This window comes from Rutidosis leptorrhynchoides, chromosome 2, assembly GCF_046630445.1.
Source record: "Rutidosis leptorrhynchoides isolate AG116_Rl617_1_P2 chromosome 2, CSIRO_AGI_Rlap_v1, whole genome shotgun sequence".
NCBI lineage: Eukaryota > Viridiplantae > Streptophyta > Magnoliopsida > Asterales > Asteraceae > Rutidosis > Rutidosis leptorrhynchoides.
Genome location: NC_092334.1, coordinates 630,571,624 through 630,582,598, shown reverse-complemented (window position 1 = coordinate 630,582,598; position 10,975 = coordinate 630,571,624). Strand labels below are relative to the sequence as shown.

Genomic DNA, 10,975 nt, shown 5'->3' with positions numbered 1-10,975 from the left:
CTATAAACCCTAATATCTAAACCCCAATAGCTAAAACCTCAACATACGCTCGAAAAACACGATAATTGTTATATATTACTTCTTCGAGCGTTTTCCCTCCAAAATAAAAACATTTATTACAAAGTGCCTCTACTAAATGTTCGTGAACAAAGTTTTTTCAAAAAACGAAAAAAAAAAAATTTGCTTCCCCTCGATTGGTTACTTCCCTCTTGATCCTACCAATATATATATATATATATATATATATATATATATATATATATATATATATATATATATATATATATATATAGTGGTAGGATCAAGAGGGAAGTAACCAATCGGGGGGAAGCAAATTTTTTTTTTTTTTCGTTTTTTGAAAAAACTTTGTTCACGAACATTATAGATGGGATAAAAATATGAACATTTAATAAAGACACTTTGTGATAAATGTTTTTATATTGGCGGGAAAACGCTCGAAGAAATAATATATAACAATTATCGTGTTTTTCGAGCGTATGTTGAGATTTTAGGTATTAGGGTTTAGATATTAGGGTTTATAAGGTTTAGATATTAGGGTTTATAAAGTTTAGATATTAGGGTTTAGAAATTTAGGGTTTAGGGTTTAGATTTAGGGTTTAGATTTAGAATTTAGATTGAGTTTTTAACACGAACGGTTTAGAGTTTAAGGTTTAGGGTTTGATGTTTTGGGTTTATGGAATAAACTCAAAACACCAAACCCTAAACTCTAAATCGGCTAAATTTTACTTCACAAAACATGGAAAAAAAAAAAACGTTCACATTCTTCACGAACAATATTATCTTGAATGTTATTTTTGTCAATCGTTTTCCCGCCTAAATAATAACATTCATCACGAAGTGTCTTTTCTAAATGTTCATATTTTCCTGTGATCTTGATACTGGAAAAAAAATCCAAAAAAAAAACGAAAAAAAATAAAAAATTTTGCTTCCCCCCGCTTCTCCCGATTTGTTACTTCCCCATTAATCATGCCCCTATATATATAATATCTACTGCTGCGGGATGTGATTTGGTACGTATATGAAACCCTACCATTTTGTGTTACATATAGATAGATACGTATATGAAACTCTACCTTTTTGTGTTTAATCACATATAGATACGTACACATGTACGAGTGTAGTATGTATGTATGTATGCATGAACTTCGGGGGCACTATATATGTTCAGGAATTGAAGGTCATTTTGTACAACATTGTATTGTATTGCTATGTGCATTGCTGTTTATCACACTAAGCCATGTCAGAAAGAGACCATGTGCATCATATACAAATCCCAACAGCACATGGGTACTGTTCTTATAAAATCTCACAATAAAAAAAAAGGTATATAATGTATGAAACATGCGCTAACTAGATCCCTGATTGTATGAAGAAACTGGCATAAACATGGTCTAACTATCGAGCGTACAATTGTGTTATCGTGTATTCGTTACCTGATGACAGAGACTGAACTTCACTAGGGCCAGTGAAAAAAGCAGGTTGTTTAGGTTTAGGCAACACACCTTCACTAACAAGCATCAGAACCACTGAAAACATTGTTGGTCTATCTTGTGCATGATGTTGCACACATAATAGCCCAACGTGTATTGATCGTAACACTTCAGAGATTATGCACGAGTCACGCAAAGAGGGACACATGAGTTCAATGGACCTGTTTTCTTTGTATAGTCTCCATGCCTGAATAAGACCAAACATAGTGATCAATAAGTAAAAAGATCTGTCCCAAAATAACTGTCCACCTTACGATTTATATATGTGAAAAAATAATTGTCCATATGGAAAAAATACTAGTAACTACAAAGTATCATTAAACACCTCAATTGTCATTTATTAGACTGTTTCTAACCCTAACTATGATGTCAAAGGCAAGTAGTGTACTTTTCGATGATGTGTCAAGGTCAAGAGATGAAGTTTTTTAAAGGGGAGTGTCAAATTTGAGTGTTAAATATTGTGGTGGTGATGTGGTAAAATATTATTGGTAGTTGGGTATAAATATAATAATTAATAATATATAAAAATAATTGGTAAAATCTGATTGGTTCATCAAAATTTGACACAACTTTATCCTTCCGTCAGATTTGTAACTGACGCCCCATTCCGTCAAATTTTGACGCCGCGTTAGGGGCGTCAAACAGATGACATGTGAATCCACGTAATTTGACGTCAAAAAGTGACGCCTGGTTATTATCAGTAATTTCTATCCACGCGTACCGATGATACGTATTTGCCAAAGACGAAAAAGGAGAGATAACCACAAAATCACTCGATCTTGTGTTAATGATATTATTGTAACTCGCGGTATCCCTGCAAATACAAATACACCCGTAAAATGTGTGCGACGTGGGCATTGTGCCCAATCAAAAAAGATGAGACCTTAGTTTCCGCAATCGGGACTAAATCGATCAAGATCACCGACAGTGCAATTTGATTCACGATAAGATTATTATGCTTAACCTTGCACCTCCATCTACAGTACCGTTAACATCGGAGGAGGTTCCTCCTTCTGGCTCCTCAGGACCTGGTGGTTTTTCCTGCTGAAAACATCATCAGCAACCGTACTGATTTTCCGGCAGAACAGGGTGTACCAGCAGGTCAGGGAGCTACTGGTTTCCGGTCAGAATCTGGAAACTCTGAGTCAGGTCAGAGCACGGTTTTCATTGGTCGCTTAGACAAGACGGTAACTAGAAACATGATTGAATCTACTTTTGGGAAAGTAGGAGTTATTACCGAGAACAAATATTGGTCCGGAAGAAGGTATGCTTTTGTTTCTTTTAGCGATAATTCTGCAGCTAGGAATGCTGTCAAAACCTTAAATGGATCGAAGCTTTTTGGAAGACCCATATATGTTGGATGGCCGAAGGATCCGAAGATTGGTGGTTCAAGTCGTGCGCGTTTTTCTATGAACCCAAAGTTAAGGTGCAAGGTTAAGCATAATAATCTTATCGTGAATCAAATTGCACTGTCGGTGATCTTGATCGATTTAGTCCCGATTGCGGAAACTAAGGTCTCATCTTTTTTGATTGCGCACAATGCCCACGTCGCACACATTTGTAAGTTCGGGCCTTACGGGTGTATTTGTATTTGCGGGGATACCGCGAGTTACAATAATATTATTAACACAAGATCGAGTGATTTTGTGGTTATCTCTCCTTTTTCGTCTTTGGCAAATACGTATCATCGGTACGCGTGGATAAAAATTTCGGGAATTCCAGAGGAATTCCAGTTACATGTGCTTCAAAGGAGAGCGTCATTACTGTGGCTGAATTGTTTGGCGATGTTATTTCGATCGGTAACGCTTCATCTTCCTTGAACAATGTCGGGTCACTATTTGCTTTCATTAAATCGGTCAAACCGAAACATATTCACGACGTTGTTGAAGTTGACTTAGAAGACTTAGAAGACGATGAGTCGTTTTGTTCTAGATGCGATGTGTGGGTTTCTGAGGTCTCGGATTTGAATGTGTTGAATCGGGTTGTAAATGACGTTTTTGATATGAATTTGATGTTGTCAACGAATCGGTTTGTCATTTCAAATAGTTTGAACACCCCTTCTCGGGTCTTTAGTATTGATGGGATTGCGTCCGACATTCATTCACCCCTTCGTAATTCCGGGTTTGGTTCTGGATGTGTTCAACCATCGACAGCTTCTCATGAACATGTTCGTTCACCTTTGTTTTTTGGTTCCTTTCAAATCTCCCGTTTTGGACCCTGGTTCTAGTGTTAGGAAGGTTACAAGTGGGCTCGTGAGTAGTCCAGTTCGATCGGCTGATTTCGGGTCGAAGTCTGTTCATGATGCGGGTTCAAAAGAGGATATGGATGTTGTTCAGGAGCCAAGTAATGGTTCTGTCAAAAATGCTGCTTGCTGTCAAGATGAAGTCAGGCCAGTTAGTGGGCCAAAGCATGGCCCAGTTGCAGCTATCAGGACAGTTAATGGGCCAAATCATGGCCCTGCTACAGCTACTGCTTCTGTTGATTTTATCAGGCCTGATCTTGGGCCTGGGCAGGGCTCAAAATGTGTAGTTCTTGCTGCCTCTCCTGAAAAATTAGACTTAAATGACGATAACATCACGTTTGCAGAACGATTGTCTCGTTTGAAGATGGAGAAGAAGAAAAAGAAGGAAGAAATAAAGGCAACTCGAAAGGATGAAACGAACGAAGATAGGTCGTTACTGGTTTTGATAGGGCGTAGCGGAAGAGAATATTGCGATTGTGAAGACCCCTCGTGCGAAGGTTTTTGCAAATCGTGGTACGTTCTGAATAGGAATGTTCCTAGAAGTCAACTCGGAGACGTGAACATGAGGTCGAGTAGGAATGTCGCTTCCACAATCGGGTTCTTATAAGCTCATTGATCGAGATGATGATTTGGATTACGGGGATGCTATTCAGAATTTGTTTATGGGTGGCAAGGTGATCAAGAAGAGCGGTTTTGCGGAGTCAAGTAAAGGTGGTTCATCGGCTTTGGAGAATGAAAAAATGACCGAGGCTATCGCGGCTTTTGATGCCATGATGACGAAAATGACCGAGGAGAGCGAACCGGTTAATGCTACTCTTGTTAATCATAGTGAAGTCCTTTGTGTGCCGTTAAAAAACAGGTATCAACAAAAGGGGAAGAAGAAACAATTGGTTCAGGGCGCTGAAATGAAAAAATTCGGCGTGTTTATCAAAGATATTTGAGTCGGTTTGTTCATCGTCGTGTTTCGTAGTGTCCTTCGGGTCTATATTTTATTTGTTGTTTAGCCCCAAGTTGTTTAGATTTTTGGTTCGATGAGGCTCGGTAGATAATCTGTATGTTTGTCGCTTTCTAGGTACGAGCCTCATTGGGGTTTCTCTATTGTATCCTTTGTTGAAAACGTTTTCTTTTCGAAAACGTTTTCCGTTTTTATTTAAGTTTTCGTTTTTTGCCAAAAAAAAAAAAAAAAAAAAAAAAAAAAAAAAAAAAAAAAAAAATTAGTCAAATTTACCTTGAAAATAAGAGCAAAACTAACATATATCAAATCCATCTTTATACCAACAAAAATTTAAGGGGACAATTATTATGGGACGGAGGGTGTAGGAATTAATTAGTATATAAAGTAATAAAAAACTGGTTTTGGGTTAAACCAATCAGATTAACTTACATGTCCAAGAAGGGTGTCACTATGATCTTCATGGGAGAATCCTCTGTTTTTGTTACCACTAACTATCTCCAACACTAAAACACCAAAACTGAACACATCCGACTTTGTAGAAAATTGCCCGTGTAATGCATATTCCGGTGAAATATAGCCGCTGCAGAAACATTAATTAGGATTATTCATAAACCAGCATACTAGATTTTTTTGGTTTGCAGATAATTATCGCACAAAAGCAAAATAAAAAAGACAACTGTTTCAAGATTCTTACTATGTTCCCATGACTCTCTTTGTCTTAACAGAATTATCAGATCCTACAAACTTTCTGGCAAGCCCAAAGTCTGCGATTTTAGGGTTCATATCATTATCCAGGAGAATATTAGCTGCCTTGAGATCTCTATGTATGATTTGAAGACGTGAATCCTGATGTAGATATAAAATACCTCTAGCCATCCCATTAATTATATGAAATCGCTTCGGCCAATCAAGTATTGACCTTCTGGTTTCATCTGTAAAAAAATAAGATAACCACTCAATTAGTCAATGTGTTTTATTCATCTATTATTCATGTGGTGAAAAATTTAACAGAAATAGTACACAGTACTATGGTAAAAAGGTGATAATTAGGATCCAAGTTTAAAAACAAGTTTTCTAGTTGAATCTCATTGACCGAGTTTCTTGCATAATCTTCATATCAGTATATAATTTCTGTTGGACAGAACAAGTATGCATGTGGTATAGATGCAATGCACAATAAGAAAGTAGTGAGCCAAACAGAATATGAATGCGTCCAAGCTTTTGTTAGGCATGTATTCATAAATCAAAATCATTTCATTTCGATGAATGCAGTATCCAACAAGTTTCACGAGATTCCGGTGCTGAAGTTTGGCAATACAAATGACTTCGTTCTTGAATTCATCAAGCCCTTGGTGAGATGTTTCTGACAGCCGTTTCACGGCCACTTCTCGTTTGTCTTTTAACACACCCTGAAATAGCAGTTTGTTATGATTTGAAGTCCCGTGAAATTGTTTACAATATAAATAAATGATGATTTGGTGTTTTCAAAAGGTAAGATGTTGTTCCAAGACCCTTCCAAAACTCACCAGCGAAGGCACCCCTCTCTTTCAAGAGGATTCGCGGCCTGTCAAGCCCTGGTAAGGTTCTTCGCTTTGCATCGAATTCTAGGAATGGCAATGGCCACCCGATTCGGTGGATATCCACCCGATTCCTGATTCATGATGGATATGGATACGGATATGAATTAATCTAAATGAATATGGATATAGATGTGAATGAATAGTTTCATCCATGCATATATCCATTAACACCCGAAATACATATATAAATACATAAATATAGATATATGCAAACATATTTACCATCAAAAAAGCAATTACCATTACACATATATTTTGCTAATCATATAAGGAATTAACTATGATACATTACAATAAAACACATATATCTAATTATATAAACCATATAAAACACATATATTTTGCTACTCATTGTCCTCTCCTATTCTCCTATCTCTCTAATGAAACAAGATATTTTCATAATTCCTGTCATTATGTGTTTGTGGGATCGGGCGCATTAGGCATAATAAATGCTCAAATTTTTTAGTCGTGGTTTCAACACCAACTCTAATGGGCCACTAATTCATGGGCACCAAGTCTACTACTACACAAACTTGGTCCAGTTAAAGCGGCTCACAAGTTATCCTCCTCTCCAAGGTTATAAAAGTCGCGAGTAGGAAACGTGTCAGTCGAGTCGGGGACGAGTCGGGTGTTGACCAAGGTTAACGTTTAGCAAAATTAAACAAATAGATATACATATACATATTACACATAAATATATCAAACATAAAAAAAAATATTTCAAACATAGATATATGCACAAAATACATATTACACATAAATATATCAAACATAAAAAATAAATATTTCAAACATAGATATACACAAAATCTATGTTTTTATAAAAAAAATTGACGTAACTTTGACTTTGACCGACTCAGACCCGACTTGGCCGACTCAGCCCGACGACCTTTTAGGCTTTTAGCTTTGACAGACTTTTAAGCCGTTCTAGGGCGAGTTGGGACGGCCACTATCCCGTCCGGGACGGGATAGTGCCCAAACCGACACGTCAGCCGACGTTTACAACAGTGCTCCTCTCAAGTGAACCACTCAGAGCAGCCGGATTAAACGATCACAGTTTTGATTATTGATAGTGTTATCATATACTTTAAGGTATCAAAAAATTACCTTGTAAACAGGACCAAAACCACCTTCTCCTATCTTATTGCGGATGCTGAAATTATCTGTAGCCTCGGCTATTTCATGTAGGCTAAAGAAAGGCAACTCATCAAGATCTTCAATTTGAACAGCCGCATTCATTTTATGAAAGGCATATCGGTTTCCTACAAAAATGAGTTCATTTTCTCTTAATAAGTCAACCCGCCCAAATTTATACCGATAAAAGCTTGTAAATATTAAGCATGATTACTATAGTTTCATAAGCAGAATCATGTTGTTTCTTACTTAAATTACTTCTATATACCTTTCATGTGACGTTTTATCTTTTTCTTTTTACAAGCATACGCCACCGCACACCCAAGCACCGCGACGGATGAAGTTAATAAGATCGCAATAAGTATTCCATACTTTTTACTGAAGTTAGATTTGGAGATCGAATTTCCTTCTGTTAATGAGTCACGATAATCAGTATGAATGACAGCAAATTGTAAAACTTCTTTGTAAGCATAAAACAAGTTCTTCACTTGGACACTATGAAATTTCATCACATAAAAGACATGTTACAGATCTCAGAATAAAAATGAATAAGAAATATATTTGAAGCAGCTGCAGCAAGCATCGACAATAATAATAATATGATATATAAGTTACTGTATCGGCTTAATTACCTAATAATTCGGAGGCTGCCAGTCTAACATAAAGATCTTGCCCATTCATTGAGTACACTCGTACATCAATCAAATCACCAAACCATCGCAAGCATCCAACAGAACCTCGAGTGACGTTCGGATTTGCATACGCCGTGCATGAGCAGTTATCCTTACAAGCTACCTCACACTCTTGGAGGCTCATGGTTCCATCGAACACGACATTCTGTGTGTCTGGCAATTTCATGCTCGATAGTTTTATAAATTTCTCTCCGGGCCCACAATCCAACGCAACACTCCGTCTACATCCAATAGTCCAATTATACGAATTTAAATCGTATGGCTCGTCTTTTTGTTCAAATCCTTTCAAACATTCGCAATTGGGATATGTATCAGTACTACAGCTTCCATACGGGCCACATAATCCATAATTGTCACAATAATCTGTCGGTATAGTAAAATCTTGCATCCATTCATGGTTTTGCATAGTTAGCACCCAAATCTCAAGCTTCCCACCAGGGGTCATTACCGACCTTGATGCACGTACGGTGCTATTAGCAGTATATCTGAAATATATCTCCTTGTCAGTGACAACCATTTCAGTTTTATACATACGATTAACGTCATGTCTAGAGTTGGGACGTCCAGCAAACTCTACACCGTCAAATGGGCCCAACCTTGTTTGAATAACAGAACTTCTACGGATATATACTTGCGGATATTTACCCTTAACCATAAAGAGCCTAATTGTATACATACCCGGAAAAGGATCATCCACACTCCTCCATGATCTCGAATACGTCTCTCGTCCTGTAACGAGGTTTTTGCCCAATTTCATTCCTGATATGAAGGTATCTCCAAGGTAATCAAAACTTTGCCAAACGACACTATTTTCATCCTTGATTACCAAATTTCCAGTATCCAAGAGTTGTGCTGTGGGAATAACATTTGTGCCAGATGCCTTGCTGGATGACCAGATGATCGTGCCGCCAATATTTACAATAGACAGGATCCCATGACTGCCAAATATGACCGTGCCCGAGGTATTGTTAAGTGCAGATTTTCTATTAGCGACCCATACAACCGTGTGAGGTGATGTGTTCTTAAACCATATCCCCAAGTATCGATTTTTCGAACCCCCTGGGCTAAAGAAACCGAGCTCAAACATTTCGTTTGCTGAAACGATTGTCTCGCCATCTGTGATATTTCGATCGACACAGATGGTGTCTACTGCACCAGAAGTTCCTAAAACCAGAAATAAAAAGGTAATGGTAGGGAGTAACATCAGACTTAGATTCAAGTCATTGCATGGGTTCTTTTTGGGTATTAGAAGTTTTAAAAGTCTGTTATATCAGAATTTCATCAGATAGAATAATAGTAATTTATATTTCATGTTGTTATTAAAGTTTCTTCATCAAATCAATAACCTAACGTGTCCATTTAATGTGGCTTCAGTGGTTTAATTAATCCAAGTTTCCAACTACTTCTGAAATAGTCAAATTATTAAGCTTATCATATCATTAACGCACCTATTTTTAATTAACTAGCTAGAAATTTTCTTCCAATTAGTCAAGTAGATGGGACCTACTTGTGACTTGTGTATTCCAAAAATCAATCAAGTTTTAGTAGATAAAGTTTATACTCAGTTTAAGTCAAAACCCTAACCTCCGATTTCGTCACATTCCTACTCATTATCGACAATTTAACTTCTTCGTACTTGTACGAATTCCTAATATGAACAATCCAAACTATTATCATCGAACTATACACAATCAAGAAAAAGAGTTTGTAACATAAACCTTGGCTACAGTTCAGGAGTACTCTATGCTCGAAATGCTTAAAAATAGGGTTGAAAATTCGTTATTTCAACGATTCGAGAACATGCTAACCCTAATTTTGAAATAGGTGATGATCCTTACACCACCACTTCCATTTCGAATAAAAATAACAATTCTTAGCTCAATCTTCCCTCAATCGTATCGAAATAGACGAGAGAAAGAATCTATAAATCGAAACCCTAATTTCAGACCTCGAACCGTATCAGATTTTTTAACCGTATCAGATTGTGTTACAACTTACAAACAACATACAAATCACTGTATTCATCATAAAAATCAAGACGTTCATCGGAGTAGTGAACGAATTATATAAGATAAATATGATCACATTTACAACGAATCATAAACTGTAAGAACTAACCTCAATCTCGATATAATAAACAAGATGATGAATATTGCAGACAGAATCTGTACGCATTGTGAATGTGAATGAAGATATAAACAGTAAATGATGAATATGTATAAGTTGCATACTTTACCCTTGAACTTCTAGACTTCACAATAAGACCACAGGCATTCCAATCTTTAGCAACCTTGAATTTCTCCATAAAGACAGAAAAACCCTCCAACTTTTTACTAAAAAGATTAACACCACAAAAAACATATACGAGTAAATAGTAATTACATATACGAGTAAATAGTAATTAGATCAAGTTTAGAATAAACTAGTGTTTGGGGATGCGCGTTGCCGTACCGTTTTGTAGACGTTTTTGGGCAATGTGATGGAGTCGTTTTTGGCGAAATTGTAGGAAAATTTGTAGGGAAAAAGAAGGGGAAAAAGTCTTTATCGTTTTGTTTTTTTAAAAAAAATAGTTAAAAAAAGGGCCAACGTCCTTATGCAGTCATTTAGTAAAATTTGTAGGGGAGAATGAGAGGGACAATTTAAAAAAAAAGATTTTTTTACTGTAGATGGATAGTGAAGTACTCCTTGTGGGTACAACTTCCCTCTGCACAACGTACAAGTCATTAAAGTGCAAAAAGTGTCGCTGTCGATGAATAGTAAGTAAATAGTAGGCAAGTTTGTGAATTAGAGTAATAATAATAAAATAATAAATGCATTAACAACATGAACTAAGATAAGATGACTTCACAAGGTGATATTTC

General features: G+C 36.6%; 1 protein-coding gene across 3 annotated transcripts; it reads right to left on the bottom strand.

Annotated features, from left to right (window-relative positions):
* Positions 1-1,284: 1,284 nt before the first annotated feature.
* On the bottom strand, positions 1,285-10,288 carry LOC139893637 (G-type lectin S-receptor-like serine/threonine-protein kinase At4g27290). Of its 3 annotated transcripts, none has more exons than XM_071876814.1 (8): positions 10,233-10,288; positions 8,055-9,278; positions 7,691-7,831; positions 7,396-7,550; positions 5,909-6,117; positions 5,403-5,642; positions 5,138-5,288; positions 1,285-1,698 (listed from the first exon to the last, which is right to left on the bottom strand). In XM_071876814.1, the coding sequence occupies exons 2-8, from the start codon at positions 9,199-9,201 to the stop codon at positions 1,417-1,419; spliced, it is 2,325 nt and encodes a 774-aa protein (XP_071732915.1). In that variant the 5' UTR covers positions 9,202-9,278; positions 10,233-10,288; the 3' UTR covers positions 1,285-1,416. The 3 variants fall into 3 exon arrangements, with proteins under 3 accessions (XP_071732915.1, XP_071732914.1, XP_071732913.1); XM_071876813.1 differs by lacking the exon at positions 10,233-10,288 and having other exon boundaries at positions 5,403-5,472; positions 5,575-5,642; positions 8,055-9,755; XM_071876812.1 differs by lacking the exon at positions 10,233-10,288 and having other exon boundaries at positions 8,055-9,752.
* Positions 10,289-10,975: the final 687 nt, after the last annotated feature.

Coding starts and splice junctions, on each gene's coding strand:
- LOC139893637 (XM_071876812.1), bottom strand. CDS start 9,318: ATGTTACTCCCTACCATTACCTTTTTATTTCTGGTTTTAGGAACTTCT. Junction 7,551..7,690: donor GATAAAACGTCACATGAAAG/GTATATAGAAGT, acceptor TCATTTTTGTAG/GAAACCGATATGCCTTTCAT. Junction 5,289..5,402: donor AAGAGAGTCATGGGAACATA/GTAAGAATCTTG, acceptor ATGTTTCTGCAG/CGGCTATATTTCACCGGAAT.